Genomic DNA, 21772 nt, shown 5'->3' with positions numbered 1-21772 from the left:
TCTTATTGGTTCCTTTTCTCTCTTCCTTAGTGGTTTTCATAGGGTTTATAATTTCATCTTTAACTTATATAAATATATCTTCAAATAATATTATATCACTTCATCTCTGTCTACTGTTAAGATTTTTCTCTTTATCACTGATATCAGTAATTGATTATGATCTGCCTTGGTGTACTTTATTTGCTGTACTTTTCTTTGTGTTAATTCTATTTGAGATCCTTTGAATTTCTTAGATGTGTGGGTTCCATGATCATATTAGTAATAGATATTTTATAGTTCTTATTTACTAGTTCTATCATTCCATTATCTGGGGTATAGGTCATAATATCCTGCTTTGTGGCATGTCTAATGATTTTTTACTGGATACTGAACATTGTGAATTTTACACTTTTGGGCACTAGATTTTGTTATATTCCTTTAAAGATTGTTTGACTTCATTCTGAGAGATGATAAAGTTACTTGCAGATCAGTTTGATCCTTTCCAGGCTTGCTTTAAGGCTTTTATAAGGGTGGGTCTAGAGTAGACTTTTACTTGAGAGCTAGTTTAGCCCCACTGCTAAGGAGTGACCTTTCTGGGGCCTCTACTGAAGGTCTTGTGTCTGAGGTTTGTCTATTCTGGGTAGTGGAAACTTGAATAATTATTGGACCCATGTAAGCTCTGAAAATTCTTCAGTCTGTAGTCACCCAGTAATTCTTCTTTCCCAGCAGTTGTTTTGGCCAGTCTTCTGAAGTTCCACCTTATATTTGCATAGATTGGTATACATCCGAAGACCCAAGGGACCCCATGCAGATTGCTGCATAGGAGCTCTTTCTATGCATAGCTTCTCCCTGGTACTTTGTCCTACTAATTCTGGCCTCCTTTGGTCTGCCTAGCCTCTGATCTCTGTCTATTCAACTTGGCATGTCTGCTGGACTGCATTTAGGTCTTTTCTCTTTGTGCTGCTGTCCTGGAATTGCCTCTGGGTAGAAAGCTGGGTAATCGTAGGTCATAGGTCTCACATTTTTTCCCTCCTTCTCTTGAGGTTCACAATCCTGCACTGCCTGTTGTCCAGTGTCTGAAAGCAGACATTTCATACATTTCCCAGGTTTTCTGGTTGTTTATGGCACAAGGGCAAGTCTTTAGCAGTTTCTCCTTCCTGGGTGGAAGTGTGCCATCAGCGTGTGTGTGTGACCAGAGGAAGCAGCAAGGCACTGGGGGTTCCCTGGGCATCCCTCACATCCCACAATTTATGTCACCAGGCCATCACAGGATCCCCAACCTCTGGAACAGCAGGCCATGGGAGTGCCTGGTTGTGAGGGGTCACCTGGTCAGACCCTGACTGAGGCTACTCTGCCTTAATGGTAGGGATCTTCAGTTCAATCTAAGAATGGCTCACTTAGACCTCAGGTGACTCTAGGGTATTTGAGAGGGGCCTGTAAAGTGGGCATTTACTGTTGCAGTCTTCCTCTTAGTGGGACAGAACTTGGGTTACAAATGACAGTGTTTGGGGTACATTTGAGGTCCCTGGAATGTGGTTCATGACACAAAGTCAGCCACTTCTGGGGCTTCCTTTCAGCTGAAAAATCGATGTTAGACTCCCAGGAGCTAATCTCAGAGAAGCTAGCAGCACCCGGGTTAACTGATAGTTGAGTCATCCTCTTACTGCTTCCTAGCACCCATAGGATAAAGCAGTAGCTCAGAGAGCAGGCCTCTGGGCTCTAGGCCCTGCAACCCCTGCAGCCCCTTCCCACTCATGCACCTCTGCCTGAATGTTCCAGGGGACCTGTGCTCCCTTGGTCTGGATCATAGCCATTTCTCCCCTCTCTCCGCAGCAAATTGCCTGGATTCAAATCCTGTGTCTACCATTTACTATGTGTGTAACCTTGGGTCAGTTTTAAACCTCAGTTTCTCCATGTGTGTGTAAGATGAGCATAAAAACAACAGCTGCAGCCAGGCGTGGTGGCTCACGCCTGTAATCTCAGCAACTTGGGTTGACTGGGCATTGAGTGAATTGCAGGGTGCAGCTGTGCACCTGGCATTTATTGAGCACCTGCTGTGTGCCGGGCACCATTCTTAGCACTTCTCATGTAGAACTGACACTCTTCACAACAAACTTGCCAGGCAGGAACTCTTCTTATATCCATCTAAGATGAGGAAACTGAGGGGCAGAGGAGGTGAGTAACTCATCCAGGGTCCCAGAGTTAGCACGTGGTGCAGCAGGGATGCTGAGCCCAGATCCAAATTGAAGCTGGCTGACTACACAGCCCATGCTGTTAACCACTGGGCAGTCCTGCCTCAAGAGCTGTTGGCTAATGTGACTATTGTTACCATCCAGCTCTTGGTGAGGTAAGTTGAGTTTTCCTCCAGGGAGTCTTCATTGACTGCCCGGGTTGAGTGCATGCTAGTAATGTTAAATTTGTGCCGAGTGTCCTTCCTATGTCCCAGAAGCCCTTCCTCTCCCAGAAGGGCTTCTCCCTTTCTCACTCTGGTTTCAGAGCAGCATTTGCCTTTTCCTGTTTTGCTGCTCTGGAAGGTGACATGGTATGGGGTTCCAAGTGTGACACTGGAGTGAGCAAGCCCTCCCCACACTCTCTGACTGTACGTCCGTAGGAAAATCACTTCGCCCCTCTTTGCTGCATTTTCCCCATCCCCACACGGCTGATGTTACCTGATGATAGGGAGGATTGTGTGGGATCATGCACGGGAAGTGGGCACACTGCGGCTGGGACTCAGTCAATGGTGATTATTCTGGGCATGTCTCAGAAGAGCATTTTGCAGCTACTCACGGGTGCATGAGACTATGTTGGTTTTTTTGGGGATATTTAGAAGTTCCTGATGTCAACCAAGTACAACAAGGACTCCAAGATGTACCGTGCGCTGCAGACTGTGTTTGGTGAGAGGTAAGGAGGCGTGGTGGAAGGCCCGGGTGGGAGGTCAGGAGAGCCCTGCTGTGAGCGAGGGCCGGTGTGGTCCAGAATGTGGGGTGTAGAATTGAGCCTGAGGCCCTGGCTGCCAGGCATGTGATGAGTGCCCCGTAAACAGTGGTCCCACTCTTGTCACGAGCACTTTCCTCCTTCCCCCCCAACCTCCAGATGGCAGGGAATGTAGAGGCCACTGAGGTTGGCCTCACAATCACCCTGTTCCTTTTTAAGTTATTTTTAAAATTCCAGTAAAACGGACATAACATTCACCATTTTCCCCCCCTTAGAGGGTACAGTCTAGTGGAATTCAGTACATTCACAATGTGGCGCAACCATTGCCACCACCTAGCTCCAAAACCATTTCCTCATCCCAAAATGTGACCCCAAGCCCATCACGCAGTCACTCCCCACCCCCCACCCTCTTTCCTGCATCAAGTGTGTGTCTCCTGCAGACTCTTCGGCCAAGGCTTGGTGTCCGAATGCAACTATGAGCGTTGGCACAAGCAGCGGAGAGTCATAGACCTGGCCTTCAGCCGGAGGTGAGTGTGGCCGGAGGCGCCATGGCTCCTGCCTGTCTAGAGGCAGTGGGGACTGTTGAAGCGTAGGTGGGCCTTGGGGAGGGAAGTGTCCACCCAAGGGGGCCTCACTCAGCTGGAGGGAGAGAGGAAAAAGGGGAGAGACAGAGTGGTAACAGTCAAAAGGGAGAGAGAGACAGGCTGGTCCAGTGGGGATGAGTGAGGCTCCCACGCAGTTTGGGAACATCAAGGGCTGAGTGCCCATCATGGCCAGAAGCATGGGGGTTCCTGTCCTCCAAGAGCTCCCCTCATCAGACCTCATCACTCCTTGTCAGGGCTTCTTCTTTTATTCATTTTAGTTTTTGTGTTTTGGTGATATAGTTGTGCTTTGTATAATAATGTTTCAGTCGATGACGGAGTGCATATGTGACAGTGGTCCCATAAGATTATAATGGAGCTGAAAATTGCTATTGCCTAGTGATGTTGTAGCCATGGTAATGTTGAAGTGCAATGCGTTACTCGCATGTTTGTGGTGGTGCTGGTGTAAACAAACGTACTGCACTGCCAGTCATACCAAAGTCTAGCAGATGCAATTATGGACAGTACATAATATAGATAATGATAATAATTGACTATGTTACTGATTTATATATTTACTATACTTTTAACCATTCTTTTAGAGTGGGTTCCTTCTACTTATATATTTTTTTAAAAGTTTACTGTACAACAGCCTCAGGCAGGTCCTTCAGGAGGCATCCACAAGAAGGCATTATTACCATAGGAGATGACAGCTCCATGCCTGTTATTGCCCCTGAAGACTTTCCAGTGAGGCAAGATGCGGAGGTGGAAGGCAGTGATATAATGTGTGTGTTTGTGTCTTAGTTTTTCACAAAAAAGTTTTAAAAATTAAAAAAAATAAAGCATATAGAATAAGGATACAAAGAAGATAATATTTTTGTACAATTGAACAGTGTTTGTGTTTTAAGCTGTGTTATTACAAGCTTAAAAATATTAAATTAAAATATTAAAAAATTGAGAAGTTTATAAAGTAAAAAGTTCTAGTAAGCTAAGGCTAATTTATTATTGAAGAAAGAAAAAAAATTTTAAACCCAGTGTAGCCTGTGTCTAGTTTTTATAAGTCTACAGTAGCGTGCAGTAATGTCCTAGGCCTTCACACTCACCACTCACTCACTGACTCACCCAGAGCAACTTCCAGTCCTGCAAGCTCCATTCATGGTAAGTGCCTTATACAGGTGGACCATTTAAAAAAATCTTTTAGACTGTGTTTTTACTGTACCTTTTCTGTGTTCAGATATACAAATACCATTGTATTTCAGTAACCTGTTGCCCAGGTGTACAGCCTAGGAGCAATAGTCTAGACCATATGGCCTAGGTGTGTGGTAGGCTATACTGTCTAGCATTGTGTAAGTATACTCTGTGCTGTTCACACAATGAAGACATTCCCTCACGACACATTTCTCAGAATGTATCCTTGTCATTAAGTAACACATGACTGTATTTTACTTTTTAAATAACTTTTATGGAGGTATAGTTCACATACCATACAACTCACCCATTTAAAGTGTACGATTCAATGGTGTTAGTTTATTCATAGAATTGTATAACCATCAACACAGTATATTTTAGAACATTTTCATCACCCTCAAAAGCAGTCATTCAGCTGGGCGTGGTGGCCCACACCTGTAATCCCAGCACTTTGGGAGGCCGAGGCGGACGGATCACCTGAGGTCAGGAGTTCATGACCAGCCTAGCCAACATGGAGAAACCACATCTTTACTAAAGATACAAAAATTAGCTGGGTGTGGTGGCACACGCCTGTAATCCCAGCTACTTGGGAGGCTAAGGTAGGAGAATCACTTGAACCCAGGAGGTGGAGGTTGCAGTGAGCTGAGATCGTGCCACTGCACTCTAGCCTGGGCGACAGAGCGAAACTCCACCTCAAAAAAAAAAAAAAAAAGCGGTCACTCCCTGTTTCTTCCCAATTCCCCTATCTGCTGCTGGCAACCACTAATTACTTTCTGTGTCTATGGATTTTTGCATTGTAGACATTTCATATAAATAGAATCATGCAATACAAGGTCCTTTATGCCTGGCTTCTTTCATTAGCATCATGTTTCTAAGGCTCATCCGTGGTGTCATCTATATTAATGCCTTATTCCTTTTTATTGCCAAATAATATTTCATTGTATGGATATACCACATATTGCTTATCCAGTCATCAGTTAATGGACTTTTGGGTTGTTCCCACTTTTTGGCTGTTATGAAAAATGCTGCTATGAGCATTTTTGTACAAGTGTTTGTATGGACGTATGTTTTCATTTCTCTTGGATAGTTACCTAGTGGAATTTCTGAGTCATATGGTAACTCTATTTTAACATTGTAAAGAAGGTAATCTTTTACTTTGATATAATTTTGAATTTATAGAAAAATCGCCAGAATAGTGTAAGGGACTCTTGTATATCTTTTACCCAGATTCACTTATTGTTTATTATTTAAATCACCATTTGCCTTATCATTTCTTCTCTTTATGAGTGTATATGTAAATGTATTTATCATTGTGTGTGTATACATAGATTTATATTTTTTATATACTACATATTTTATCAAACCATTTAAGAGTAAGTTAGAGACATTGCGCTCTCCACCTTTAAATACTTCCATGTGTATTTCCTAAGAACAATGACTACAAACTATAGTTTATCAAAATGAGAAAAGTAATGATATTAATCTAATACCGTTATCTAATTCACAGTTCATATTCAAAATTTGTCATTTGTGCAGTTGTAGCTGTTTTATTTTCTTTGTCTAAAATCTAATCCATGTTCATGTGTTTCATTTAATTCCCCTGTCACTTTAGCCCCCTTTATTCTAGAACAGTTCTCAGCCTTCCTTTGGCTTTCTTTACCTTAACATTTTTGAAGATGACAGGACAGTTTTGTAGATGGTCCTTCAGTTTGAATTTGTCAGCTGTCTCTCTGCACTATTAGACTCAGGCTATCCCTCTTTGGTGGTAATGCTACAGAGTGATTCTGTGTCCTCCTTGGGGCATTGCATCAGGAGGCACATGCTACTGATTTGTCCCATTGCTGGCCATGTTAAGTTTGCTCAGTGGTTGAGGTGATGCCTTCCAGGTTTCTCCACTGTGAAGCTACTCTTGACTATGTAATCTGTGGAGGACTGTATAAACATCCTTGCTGGAACTCTTACTACAGCCTCCTTGTTGGCTACTCCTGTTTCCCACCTCCAATATATCCACTCACCACCCTGGAGAGATCTTGCTAAAACTCAGATATGACCATGCCACTCCCCTGTTCTGAAGCCATCAATGGCTTCCTATCAGCTGAGAGATGAAGATCAGACCCCATTCACCCTCAGTCTGCCCCTAAACCCCTCCAACCTTTGCATCCCCTCTCCCCAGCCTTTCTGGAAACCACTATGCTCTTTCTGGCATCTCTGCTGTTCCCATTGCCTCAATGTGAACCTCTGGGGAATTCCTGTTCCTCCTTTGATACCCAGCTAAGATGTCACCTACTGAGGCTGAGTTCATGCCTCCATCAAGGCACCTGTCACACCCAATGCAGTGCTTCCATTCATGTCCACCTCCCTCACTAGACCACGGATCCCTGAAGGCAGAAGACGCACCCTGTCCCTGACTCCTGCGCCCAGCACCAGGCACCCCACAAGCCCACCAGGAATACCCATAGAGTGAATGAATGCGTAAGTGAATCAATGAATTGGAATAGTCTCAGTCTTACTGGAAAGTTGTCAGAAGTGAAAATGGGAAGGAATAGACTGGAAAGATACATTTATTTAAAAAATACTTATTGTGCCGAGAGCCAGGGTTACAAAGGCCAGCCAAGCAAACTTCAGGAAGCTTTGACGTTATGGGAGACATTAATTCTAACCAGATGATGGCCCACATGATCATGACATAACCATGTCATTGTCCTGATGAAGCATCTCAGCACATAGAACCTTGTGAACAGTGCTTTATAGTTTATGAAGTGCTTTCACATTTTTTTTTAACTTTTTATACACATAGCATAAAGTTTACCATCTTAACCATTTTTAGGTGTGCAGTTCAGTGGTATTAAATTCATTCACATTATTACACAACCATCACCAGATATTTTTATTTTTTAATCTCACAATAAGGTGTTGTCTTAGAGATGACTATTTTATTGTAAATGCCAAATTTACAAGGCTTTATGAAAGAAACTTTAGAAGATGCCTATAAGTGTTTATGAAAGTATTCTCGAGCCTTGATGAATCCTAATTCACTAATGAGGAAAAAATAGGAACCACTGATGAGTTTCATCTCCAACCATTACCCACACAGAATATCCTTTCGTACTTTTAATAAAATTGTGAGAGTAAATTGCTAGTTTCTACTTTTCTAGATTTTGGTTTTACGGGAAGACCTTGGTCTGAGTCCACCAAGGGAGTCAGGATTTTATTGTTCACGTAACACTGTAGCCCAGTTTTGTTTCTACAATAGCTGTAAGAGATTCAGTGTTTCTGCAATAACTGGCCACATGCTATCTGGATAATCAACTTAAATGTGATTTTTAAAAAAGACAACAAATAATCTTGCAAATAAATATATACTTACCAACCATGTAAGGGTTATGAGAAAAAATCAAGGGTGTTGTGGGAGCATATATGGCACCTACCTGGGGCTCAAGAATTATTGCCTGAGGAAGTGGCCTTTGAGTGTCCATCTGGAAAAGGGAGCCATTCAGGTAGTGATGGTTGTGGGGGATGGAGGGTGAGTGCTCCAGGAGAGGGGATGTGTGTGCACCAGCCCCAAGGTGGGCAGGAGCGTTGTATTTGGAGGAGCTAAAAGGCCCTTGGAACAGGAAGGCAATGTAGAGGTAGAGGTCAGCAAGAAGTGGACTCCACCTCTTAAGCTCAGATGAAGATTTTCATCCCCCTCCTAAGAGCAACAGCAAACTTCAAAGTGTTTTATGTTGCAAAGGGACCAGATGAGAGTGGAGAACCCCAGGCTCACCTGCTGCCAGGCGTGTGCATGGGCTAGATGGGCAATGAAGAGCTGGTTACTACTTTAGTTTTTCTTCTCCCATTCTTTCTCTCTTTCTCTTTTTTAGAGACAAGGTCTCGCTCTTTCAGCCAGACTGGAGTGCCGTGGTGTGACCATAGCTTACTCTAACCTAGACCTCCTGGGCTCAAGTGATCCTCCTGCCTCAGCCTTTCAAGCAGCTGGGGCTACAGGAGTGTGCCACCATGCCCAGCTTTTTTTTTTTTTTTTAAATTTTTTTGTAGAGACGGAGTCTTGCTGTATTGTCTAGGCTGGTCTGGAACTCGTGGCCACAAGCAATCCTCCTGCTTTCGCCTTCCAAAGTGTTGGGATTTTAGGCATAAGCCCCTGGCCCTGGCCCCATTTTTTCTTTTTAAAAACTTTCTATTTGGAAATAATTTCAAATTTTCAGATACGTTTCAAGAATAAGAATAGAACAAAGTGGCTCACGCCTGTAATCCCAGCACTTTGGGAGGCCGAGGCGGGCGGATCACAAGGTCAGGAGATCGAGACCACAGTGAAACCCCGTCTCTACTAAAAATACAAAAAATTAGCCGGGCGCGGTGGCGGGCGCCTATAGTCCCAGCTACTCAGGAGGCTGAGGCAGGAGAATGGCGTGAACCCGGGAGGCGGAGCTTGCAGTGAGCTGAGATCCGGCCACTGTACTCCAGCCTGGGCGGCAGAGCGAGACTCCGTCTCAAAAAAAAAAAAAAAAAAAAAGAATAGAACAAAGAATACCCATGTACTCTGTACTCAGATTAATATTAAAAGATTAACATTTCTTTTTTTTTTTTTTTTTTTTGAGATGGAGTCTGGCTCTGTTGCCCAGGCTGGAGTGCAGTGGCCGGATCTCAGCTCACTGCAAGCTCCGCCTCCCGGGTTTACGCCATTCTCCTGCCTCAGCCTCCCCAGTAGCTGGGACTACAGGCGTCTGCCACCTCGCCCGACTAGTTTTTCGTATTTTTTAGTAGAGATGGGGTTTCACCATGTTAGCCAGGATGGTCTTGATCTCCTGACCTCGTGATCTGCCCGTCTCAGCCTCCCAAAGTGCTGGGATTTCAGGCTTGAGCCACCGCGCCCGGCCATAAGATTAACATTTCTAGGGTCGGGCACGGTGGCTCACGCCTGTAATCCCAGCACTTTGGGAGGCCAAGGTGGGCAGATCATGAGGTCAGGAGTTTGAGACTAGCCTGGCCAACATGGTGAAACCCCGTCACTACTAAAGATACAAAAATTAGCCAGCCATGTTGGCACGTACCTGTAATCCCAGCTACTCGGGAGCCTGAAACAGGAGAATTGCTTGAACCCAGGAGGCAGAGGTTGCAGTGAGCCGAGATTGCACCACTGCACTCCAACCTGCATGATAGGGCAAGACTCCATCTAGGAAAAACAAACAAACAAACAAATAAAAAGAACATTTCTTTGAATGATAAAAGCAGCATTTTCTCTTAGCAAAATTTCAGAGACATGTAATGTACAAAGTGGCAGTCCCCTCCTTCCAACTCCCTTGGGGTTGCCATTTTTGTGAGTTTGGAGTGCATTCTTCTGTATGTCTTTCTAAGCTCTGTGCCTGGGAGGGAGCCATGTGGGTTGGGAGCTCTGGGGTGCAAATGGTATCTGAGGACTCATTTCCACATAGAGATGGACACCATGATTGCTCAAGGACAGGCAGTGAAGTGGGAAAACAAAATGCTGCAGCTGGTGCCCAGGGCAGGGCAGGTAAGGAGAGCAGGCAATGGGAGTAGAGGGGCAGGAGGGGAACCGGGGCTGCCCTCTCATGGACTCTGCGAGGCCCAGAGTTTCTACACTGTCATGCCCCTTTGAGATCAGGGCTGAGGGGCCACAGTGACCAACAGAGGACCTGTGGAACTGTTAGGACAAGAGCAACAGAACAGCATTCATCCTGAGTGGAGGAGAATGGTGAAACCCCAGGGTTTAGTTCAGTTACTACAACTCCAACCTGCAATCTGGGTCGCAAGGGGAGGCCAGAAAGACGGGAGGGACCACCCACCTTCACTCTGCACAGTATCCTCTCTGCAGAGAGGGAGGGCACGTGGCAGTCCACTATATTGGGCTGGCCAGTGGCCGTTGATGCCTGTGCTGTTTCTCCAGCTCCTTGGTTAGCTTAATGGAAACATTCAACGAGAAGGCTGAGCAGCTGGTGGAGATTCTAGAAGCCAAGGCAGATGGGCAGACCCCAGTGTCCATGCAGGACATGCTGACCTACACCGCCATGGACATCCTGGCCAAGGTGATGGGTGACAGTCGGGCATGGGGGCCAGGAGGGCCACATGGGGTAGAGGGGTCTCTTCTCTCCCTCTTCCCTTTCCTTCTCTCTTCCCCTCCGTCCTGTCCTCTAACATACCAGCAACTCCTGTGTGCTTCATATATTCTGCATACATTCTGTCTCTTTGAATATTCAAAGCAACCTAGTGTGAGTTTGGGGCTACTAACTCATTCTTGAGCAAGGGACAGGTGCAGGGCCTGGCCTGGAGCTGGTCAATGGCAGAAGCAAGATTTGATCTCAGGTCTGCCTAACTCTCAGCCCAAAGGCTGCCTTCACTCTGCACTCCCTATAGGGTATGACTTGGCTGTTCACCCCAGTAGACTCAGCAGTGGCCCCAGTAACCCCAAACCCCACTTTATGTGGGGGTGGGGCAGGTCAGGGAACTGCAGTGTGGGGACAGTGACTGGATTCCTCTTTATCACATTGCTATTCCTTTATCATTTTTGCTATTCATTCACTTCACTGTGAAGCTAGTATAGAATGAACACTTAAGGAAGGTTGCATTTCAGGGGAAATGCATCTTGTCAAGGAAGAAAGCTAAGTTTATTGAATAGCTACTATGAGCTACTTCATCCTCACAGCATTCCATGGGGATCAAATTTTCATGGGTTCTCGTAAGCAGCTGATGATATTATGCATATAAACCCTTAGCCCAGAGTCCAGGTGTCTAGCAGAATGATGTCAGGCTTTGCCCTGGATCTGCTGACCTTCTGTGCCGCAGGGATGACCTTGCCCTTCTCTCTCCCCCAGGCAGCTTTTGGGATGGAGACCAGTATGCTGCTGGGTGCCCAGAAGCCTCTGTCCCAGGCAGTGAAACTGATGTTGGAGGGAATCACCGCGTCCCGCAACACTCTGGCAAAGGTACTGCCTCAGCACCCCCTCTGGTGACCAGCCACCAGAGCTGTTGTCTTCACTGGCTGAAGAACCTCCTTCAGTGATTTTTTTTTTTTTTTCAGAATGTGTTTTGAGTTCTGGTATGTCTGAAGTGACTTCTGAATCAGGATTTGCATGCGTTGCCTAAAGTAAAGGCTTAAAATCAAATTGGCTTAAAGTGAATTAGGAGTTAATCTTTCTCTCATGTGAAATGATCCCCAAAGCAGGCAATCTAGGATGACTATGATGGCTCCACGGTGTCAGATTTTCTGGATCCTTCTGTCTTTCTGCTTCACTGTCTCAGCACATCACCTCATTGTCAAAAGATGGCTGCTGCGAAAGGTGCAGCATCCTGCCTGCCACTGTCTATGCCCACATGGGGCCTGGGAATCAATCTGCCCCATCCGCTGCAGCCACCATCACCTACACGCACTGTCCAGGGACCAGACATGCCCCACCCACTGCCAGCACCCATGTGCATCGTCTAGGGGCCTGAGGAATGGTCTACCATGACTGCTGCCACCAGCGCCTGCCATTGAGAGGGCCTGAGGAGAGGCTTGCCCCACTTGCTGACACTGGCCCCCACATGCATCAAGCATGCCCAGCCCACCACCCACTGTTGCCTGCACTCAAGCATGCCATCTGGAGGCCTGGGGATTGGCCTGCTCTGCCTAATGTAGGTAGTGCCCGTGTGCAATATTGGAGGACACCTGTAGATAGGCCCATCCCTCCTGCTACTGCTGGTGCCCATATATGCCATCCAAGGGCCTGAGCACAGGCCCATCCTAACCACTGTTGCCACCATTGGTGCTCAAGGACTGGCCTGCCTGGCATCTCCATCCTCAGCAAAGCCTCAGCATGGCCTCCACTAACAATGACAGTCTAAGTCACTGAGAAACTCAGAGATACCACTGACACAATCAATTACAGCTGAAGAAATTAAGCAGAAACTATGCTACTGTGCCAATCCATAATCAAATCCAAAGCACCCTACCCACCCAACACTATGGACGCATCTATAGAAAAGTCTTTCCCTATGAAAGCCAATCCATAAAATTGGAAGAAGTAACTGTTACACCAGATGCACATAGGGGCAAAAGAAACATGGAAAAAACAGGGAAACGCTACACTTTCAAAGAAACACAATAACTCTCCAGCAACAGATTCCAAAGAAAATAAAATGTATTATATGTCTGAAAAAGAATTCAAAACAATGACGTTAAACTCAGTGAGACACAAGAGAACACAGATAAAAATGCAAAGAAATCAGGAAAACAATTCATGACCTGAATGAGAAATTCAACAGAGAGATAGATATCATAAAAGAGAAACAAACAGAAATCTTAAAACTGAGGAATTCAGCGAATGGAATAAAAATATAATTGAAAGCTTCAACAATAGACTAGATTAAGCAGAAGAAAGAATTTCTGAACTTGAAGAGAGGTATTTTTTGAAATAACCCAATCAGACCAAGAAAAGAAAAGATTGAAGAAAGTCTTTGTGACATATGGGACAGCAGTAAGTGACCAAATATTCCAGTTCCGGGAATTTCAGGAGACGAGATGGGCAAAGGCATATGAAACCTATTTAATGAAATAATAGCTGAAAACTTCTCAAGTCTTGCAAAAGATATAGACATCTAGGTACAGGAGATATAGAGGTCCATTGTTAGTCGTGCTTTGTAAAATGATGGAAGCTCAAAAATCTCCAAGTAGATTCAACCGAAAAAGGTCTGCCTTCTCCAAGGTACATTATAGTCAAACTGTCAAGAGTCAAAGACACAGAGAGAATTTTAAAAACAGCAAGAGATAAGCATGAATTCACATATAAAGGAATCAGACTAACAGTGGATTGCTCAGTGAAAATCTCACAGGCCAGGAGAGAATGGGATAATATATTCAAAGTGCTGGAAATTTAAAACTGTCAGTCAAGATTATAGTACCCAGTAATGCTATACTTCAAAACTGAAAGAGAAATAAAGTCTTTCCCAGACAAGCAAAAACCGAGGTAAGTCATCACTACTAGACTGGCCCTACAAGAAATGTTTAAGGGAGTTCTGCATCTGGAAGTGAAAGGATAATCTCTGTCATCGTGAAAGCACATGAAAGTATAAAACCCACTGATCGAGCAGATCAGCAAATGAGAAAGAGAAAGGAGTTAAGTATTACTATTACAGAATGTTTACTAAATTGCAATGATAAACAGTAAGAGAGGAAGACAGGCACAAAATATATACAGAACAACCAGAAAACAATTAACCAAATGACTAGAATAAGTCCTTACATATCAATAATAATCTTGAATGTAACCAGATTAAATTCCCCCACTTAACAGATATAGATTGGCTGAATGGATAAAAAAAATTACCCAACTATATGCTGCCTACAAGAAACTCACTTCACCTGTAAAGACACATGTAGTCTGAAAGTAAAGGAATGGAAAAAGATATTCCACACAAACACAAGGCAAAGCTGTCAGGAGTAGCTATAATTATATCAAATAAAACAGACTTTAAGTCAAAGACTGTAAAAACAGACCAGGTCATTATATAATGATAAAGGGATCAATTCTGCAAGAAGATAAAATACTTCTAAATGTATTTGCACCCAATACCAGAGCACCCAGAGATAGAAAGCAAAGATCTAAAGGAAAAGATAGACTCTAATACAATAATAGCTGGGGACTTCAACACTCCACTCTCAGCATTGCACAGATCATCTAGACAGAAAATCATCACAGAAACTTTGGATTTAACTACACTTTAGACCATATAGACCTAATAGACATTTGCATAACTTTTCATCTAATAGCTGCAGAATATACATTCTTCTCATCAGCACATGAAAGGTTATCCAGGATAGATCATATGTTAGGCCACAAAACAAATTTCAACAAATTTTAAGAAATTGAAATCATATCAAGTATCTTCTCAGACCACAATGGAATAAAACTAGAAATCAATAACAAGAGAAACTTTGGAAATGGTACACATACATGGGAATTAAACAATATACCCCTGGATGACCATTGGGTCAATGAAGAAATTAAGCAGGAAACAAAAAAAATTCTTGAAATAAATGAAAAGGGGAACACAACATACCAAAACCTATGTGATATACAGCAAAAGCAGTGCTAATAAGGATGTTTATAACAGTAAACATATCAAAAAAAGTAGGAAGATTTCAGATAAACAGCCAAATGATGTATCTAAGGAATTAGAAAAGTAAGAACAAATCAAACCCAAAATTAGTAGAAGGAAATAAATAATAAATATCATAGCAGAATTAAAGGAAGTAAAGACTAAAAAAAGTACAAAGGATCAATGAAGTGCAAGGTTGATTTTTGGAAAAGATAAACAAAATCAATAAACCAATAAATAGACTATCCAAGAAAAAAAGACCCATATAAATAAAAGCAGAAACTAAAAAGGAGACATTACAGCTGATACCACAGAAATACAAAGGATCATTACAGATTTTTATGAACAACTCTACACTAAACAATTGGAAAACTTAGAAGAAATGGAATTCCTGGACACATACACCTTGCCAAGATGATTGAACAAGGAAGAAATAGAAAACCTGAACAGACCAATGGTGAGTAATGAGTTTGAAATACTGATAAAAAGTCTTCCACATTTATGCAGCCAACAGACACATGAAAATATGCTCATCATCACTGGCTATCAGAGAAATGCAAATCAAAACCACGATGAGATACCGTCTCATACCAGTTAGAGTGGTGATCATTAAAAAGTCAGGAAGCAACAGGTGCTGGAGAGGATGCGGAGAAATAGGAACACTTTTACACTGTTGGCGGGACTGTAAACAAGTTCAACCATTGTGGAAGACAGTGTGGCGATTTCTCAAGGATCTAGAACTAGAAATACCATTTGACCCAGCCATCCCATTACTGGGCGTATACCCAAAGGATTATAAATCATGCTGCTATAAAGACACATGCACATGTATGTTTTTTGCGGCACTATTCACAATAGCAAAGACTTGGAACCAACCCAAATGTCCATCAATGATAGACAGGGTTAAGAAAATGTGGCACATATACACCATGGAATACTATGCAGCCATAAAAAAGGATGAGTTCATGTCCTTTGTAGGGACATCTGGAAACCATCATTCTCAGCAAACTATTACAAGGAAAAAAAATCAAACACCACATGTTCTCACTCATAGGTGAGAAATGAACAATGAGAACACTTGGACATAGGAAGGGGAACATCACACACCGGGGCCTGTTGTCAGGTAGGGGGAGCAGGGAAGGGTAGCATTAGGAGATATACCTAATGTAAATGACGAGTTAATGGGTGCAGCACACCAACATGGCACATGTATACATATGTAACAAACCTGCACGTTGTGCACATGTACCCTAGAACTTAAAGTATAATAATAATTTTAAAAAGTCTTCCAACAAAGAAGAGCCCATGACCAGATGTCTTTACTGCCGAATTCTACCAAACCTATAAAGAAGAACACCAATTTTTCTCAAACTATTCCAAAAAATTGAAGAAGAGGAAATTCTTCCTAACTTATTCTATGAGGCCAGCACTACCCTGATACCACAAACAGACAAGGAAACAATAAAAAAAAAAAGAAAACTACATGCCGACGTCCCTGATGAACACAGATGCAAAAATCTTCAACAAAATACTAGCAAACAAACCTAACACAACAACACATCAAAAAAGTAATTCACCATGATTAAGTGGGATTTATCCCAGGGATGCAAGGATGCTTCAACCTATGCAAGTCAATAAATGTTATACATCATATTAGCAGGATGAAGGAAAAAAAACATATGATCATCTCAGTAGTTGCAGAAAAAGCACTTGATAAAATTTAACACCCCTTCATTATTTTTTTATTTTTTTATTTTTTGAGGCAGAGTCTTGCTCTGTCGCCCAGGCTGGAGTGCAGTGGCCGGATCTCAGCTCACTGCAAGCTCCGCCTCCTGGGTTTACGCCATTCTCCTTCCTCAGCCTCCCGAGTAGCTGGGACTACAGGCGCCCGCCACCTCGCCCGGCTAGTTTTTTGTATTTTTTAGTAGAGACGGGGTTTCACCGTGTTAGCCAGGATGGTCTCGATCTCCTGACCTCGTGATCTGCCCGTCTCGGCCTCCCAAAGTGCTGGGATTACAGGCGTGAGCCACCGCGCCCGGCCCCCTTCATTATTAAAAACTCTCAATGAATTATGAATAGAAGGAACGTGGCTCAACATAATGAAGGCTGTATATTATACACCCACAGCTAACATCATACTTAGTGGGGGAAAGCTAAAAGTCTTTCCTTTAAGAACTGGAACAAGATAAGGATGCCTACTTCATCACTCTTATTCAACATAGTACTATTAATAGAAGTGCTAGCCAGAGCAGTCAGGCAAGAGAAAGAAATAAAAGACATCCAAAATGGAAAAGAAGAAGTCAAACTGTCCCTCTTTGCAGAAGACATGATCTTATATTTAGAAATTCCTAAAGACTCCACCAAAAAACTCTTAGAACTGATGAATGAATTCAGTAAAGTTGTAGGGTAAAAAATCAGCATACAAAAATCAGTAGTAATTCTATACACCAATAATGAACTAAGGGAAGAAGAAACCAATAAAGCAATCCCATTTACAGTTGCTATGTAGAAAATAAAATATCTAGGAATAAATTTAACCAAGGAAGTAAAAGACCTATACAAGGAAAACTACAAAACACTGATGAAAGAAGTTGAAGAAGACACAAACAAAAAACATCCCATGCTCATGGATTGAAAGAATTAATATTGTTTTTAAAATGACCATACTACCCAAAGCAATCTATGGATTCAATGCAATCTTATCAAAATACCAATGACATTCTTCAGGGAAATAGAAAAAAGAATCCTAAAATTTACATGAAACCACAAAAAAGCCCAAATAGCCAAAGCAACTGTGAGCAAAAAGAACAAAGCTGGAGGCACCACACTACCTGATTTCAAAATATCCTATAAAGCTACAATAACCAAAACGGCATGATATTGCTTTAAAAAATAACAACAGACATAGACCAACATAACAGAATAGAGAACCCAGAAATATATTCATGTATTTACATGAAACAGACTTTCAACAAAGGTGCCAAGAACATACACTGGGGAAAGGGCAGTGCTGGGAAAACTGGATATCTGAATGCAGAAGAATAATAAACCAGACCCCTATCTCTCACCATATACAAAAATCACCTTAAAATGAATAGACTTGGCCGGGCGCAGTGGCTCATGCCTGTAATACCAGCATTTTGGGAGGCCGAGATGGGCGGATCACGAGGTCAGGAGATGGAGACCATCCTGGCTAACATGGTGAAACCCTGTCTCTACTAAAAATACAAGAAATTAGCTGGGTGTGGTGGCACACACCGTAGTCCCAGCTGCTCGGGAGGCTGAGGCAGGGAGAATCGCTTGAACCTGGGAGGTGGAGGTTGCAATGATCCGAGATTGTGCCACTGCACTCCAGCCTGGGCGACAGAGCAAGACTACGAGACTACGTCTCAAATAATAATAATAATAATAATAATAATAGACTTAAACATAAGACCTGAAATTTAAAACACTAGGAGAAAACATAGGGGAAGTGCTCCAGGACATTGGTGTAGGCAAACATTTTATAGCTAAGACTTCAAAAATACAGGCAACAACAACGAAAATAGACAAATGTGGCCAGGCATGGTGACTCGTGCCTGGAATCCCAGTACTTTGGGAGGCCAAGACAGGCGGGATCACTTGAGGACAGGAGTTCAAGACCAGCCTGGCCAATATGGTGAAACCCTGTCTCTACTAAAAATACAAAAATTAGCCAGGCATGGTGGTTGGCACCTGTAGTCCCAGCTACTCGGGAGGCACAGGCAGGAGAATCACTTGAACACGGGAGGCGGAGGTTGCAGTGAGCCGAGATCACACCACTGCACTCCAACATGGCTGACAGAGTGAGACTCCATCTCAAAAAAAAAAGACGTGACGACATCAAATGTGACTATATTAAACTAAAAACGTTCTGCACAGTGAAGGAAACAACACAATGAAGAGACAACTTGTTAAATGGGACAAAGTATTTGCAAACCACCCATCTGACAAGGAATACAAACAACAACAAAAAGCAAATAATTCCATTAAAAAGTTGGCAAAGAATCTGAATAGACATTTCTCAAAAGACAAATGGCCAAGAGGTATATGAAAAAATGTTCAGTGTCACTAATCATCAGATAAATGCAAATCTGTGAGATATCATCTTACCCCAGTTAGAATGGCTATTATCAAAAAGACAACACATAACAGATGCTGGTGCAGATAGAGAGAAATGGAACTCTTACGCATTGTTGGCAGGAATGTAAATTTGTATAGCCATTATGGAAAACAGTATGGAGGTTTCTCAAACTAAAAAGAGAACTACCATATGATCCAGCAATCCCACTACTGGGTATTTATCCAAAGGAAAAGAAATCAGTATATCAAAGGAACACCTGCACAATAGCCGAGCTATAGAATCAACCTAAATGTTCATGAACAGACAAATGGATAAAGAAAATTTGGTGTAGCCAGGCGCGGCGGTTCATGCCTGTATTCCCAGCATTTTGGAAGGCCAAGGCAGGTGAATCACCTGAGGTCAGGAGTTCAAGACCAGCCTGGCCAACATGGTGAAACCCCATCTCTACTAAAAATACAAAAAATTGGCCAGGTGCGGTGGCTCAAGCCTGTAATCCCAGCACTTTGGGAGGCCGAGACGGGCGGATCACGAGGTCAGGCGATCAAGACCATCCTGGCTAACATGGTGAAACTCCATCTCTACTAAAAAATACAAAAAAAAAAAAAACTAGCCGGGCAAGGTGGCGGACGCCTCTAGTTCCAGCTACTAGGGAGGCTGAGGCAGGAGAATGGTGTAAACCTGGGAGGCGGAGCTTGCAGTGAGCCGAGATCCAGCCACTGCACTCCAGCCCGGGCGACAGAGCGAGACTCTGTCTCAAAAAAAAAAAAAACAAAAAAAAAAACATTAGCCAGGCATGGTGGCAGGCACCATGCTACTCAGGAGGCTGAAGCAGGAGAATCCCTTGAACCCGGGAAGCAGAGGTTTCAGTGAGCTGAGATCGCACCATTGCACTACAGCCTGGGCAACAAGAGTAAAACCCTGTCTCAAAAAAAAAAAAAAAGGGAAAAGAAAAGAAAATTTGATGTGTATACACATGCAATGCTCTTCGCCCATAAGAAAGAATGAAATCCTGACATTTGGAGCAGCCTGGATGGAACTGGAGATCATGATGTTAAGTGAGACAAGGCAAGACCAGAAAGACAAATAGTGCCTGTCCTCCCGCATTTGTGGGAGCTAAAAAAGTTGATTTCATGGAGGTAAAGAGTAGAATGATAGTTACTAGAGGCTGGGAAGGGTGAGTGAGAGGATGAAGAGAAGTTGGTTAATGGTACAAACATCCGGTTATATAGAAGGAATAAGTTTTAGTGTCAGTAGCAGAGTGAGTGACTATAACAGCAAGGTATTGTGTATTTCAAAAACAGGGAGAAGATTTGAAATGTTTCCAACACAAATGATAAATGTTTGAAGTGATGAATATCCTAAATATGCCAATTTGACCATTGCACATTGTATTCATGTATCAAAATATCACATGCACCCCATACATGTGTATAATTATTATATATCAATTAAAATATATAGATTTTTTAAAAAGATGGCTGCTGCAGCTCCACATATCACCTCCTTATCCCGGGAATGAAGAAGTAAAAAAGGGAAAAGGTGATAGCTGAGTTCATCTCAGGGCCCCCTCTTGTTCCCTGGGAGTTCGGCCTCTGAGCTTGCAGACCCCAATACTGCCCTGTCTTTTTGGCAGTTGATTGCACTCTACTTCCTTCTGCTTGGGATTTCTTCCTTCGATGCAAGCCTAACTGCCTCCACCCGTCAGGGGTCCCTTTTTACCTTGCAGGGCTGCATGGATGTTTTAAGCCATCCCACCCACCACTGCTAAGGATTTGGTGCAGGAAAGGGAGGCCGAGGCCTGGGCCCAGTTTGCCATCTTGATCCAGTCTCCCTGGCTGCTTCATCTTTTCTAGAATTTCTCACATTCTACTGACGTCCTGGCTTGCCAGTGCCGCTAAAGTCATTTCAGGGTGGTAGGGGAGAGGGGAGAGGGAACATGCATGTTCACTTGGCCATCTGGAGCTGAAACTCTTGTTTAGTTCCTGCCAGGGAAGAGGAAGCAGCTCCGGGAGGTCCGGGAGAGCATTCGCTTCCTGCGCCAGGTGGGCAGGGACTGGGTCCAGCGCCGCCGGGAGGCCATGAAGAGGGGTGAGGAGGTTCCTGCCGACATCCTCACACAGATTCTCAAAGGTGCGAGGGCCCCTCTGCAGACTGGGGAGGGTGGGGTGGGCCGGGACGTCCCCCAGGTGGTTCATCGCCTCTGGCTCTGTTTGGCTTCAGAGGAGAAACACAGTTAGTTCTTTTATGAGCTGTGGGGAAAGGGAGCAAATATTTGCTGGGAACTGAGACTCTCCTTGTCTTTCAGCTGAAGAGGGGGCCCAGGACGATGAGGGTCTGCTGGACAACTTCGTCACCTTCTTCATTGCTGGTTTGTAGCTTTAGTGGTGACCAAAGGCCTGGAGCTCTGCAGAAATACTGCAGACCATGGATCTCTGAAACCCAACTCTTTGGGATTTTGGGGGCTATCTGAGCAGAGCTCACCATGGGACTAGGGGGCTGGGCTAAAGGGAGCAGAAACCGCTTCTTCTTGCTGTCTTGGGGGCATCTGACCTGGTAATGCAGCTGGCAATTGTGGGGATGTGTGAAGCTGGCCTTTCAGCTCCAGAGAGCTTGGCTGTGTGAACTCAGGCTTCCCCTCACTCAGAATTTGCGGGGAGGCCTGCATTAGACTGGCACAAAAAGAGATGCTAAGCAGCTTCATTCGTTTGCTCATCAGATATTTCCTGAACATGGTTCTTCACCTAGAAAACTCCTCTTCACCTGTCAGCAAGCCCTCACATGCCTCCTCCTCAGGGAGGCTGCCTCAGGCCCTCAGCTAGAAGCTGGCTGCAGGCCTGGAGCTCCTCCCCACCACCCATCTCATAGTGTTAAGCTGTTAATTTATTTGTGGTAATTG

The 21772-nt window shown here is 43.7% G+C and overlaps 1 protein-coding gene across 2 annotated transcripts in view; it reads left to right on the top strand.

The window, feature by feature from the left end:
* Positions 1–21772, top strand: part of LOC117071399 (cholesterol 24-hydroxylase) — a 44724-nt gene that overhangs the window by 12772 nt on the left and 10180 nt on the right. For both annotated transcript variants that reach the window (XM_033191361.1, XM_033191362.1), the window contains exons 4-9: positions 2807–2880; positions 3354–3440; positions 10588–10726; positions 11513–11623; positions 20856–21006; positions 21182–21244. In XM_033191361.1, the coding sequence (XP_033047252.1) occupies positions 2807–2880; positions 3354–3440; positions 10588–10726; positions 11513–11623; positions 20856–21006; positions 21182–21244 (625 nt within the window). The remainder of the gene's footprint in view (positions 1–2806; positions 2881–3353; positions 3441–10587; positions 10727–11512; positions 11624–20855; positions 21007–21181; positions 21245–21772) is intronic.

The sequence above is a fragment of the Trachypithecus francoisi genome, unplaced genomic scaffold (genome assembly GCF_009764315.1).
Source record: "Trachypithecus francoisi isolate TF-2019V2 unplaced genomic scaffold, Tfra_2.0 Lachesis_group3, whole genome shotgun sequence".
Taxonomy (NCBI): Eukaryota; Metazoa; Chordata; class Mammalia; order Primates; family Cercopithecidae; genus Trachypithecus; species Trachypithecus francoisi.
Note: the sequence above shows the minus strand (reverse complement) of the source record. Positions and strands in the feature narration are given on the sequence as shown.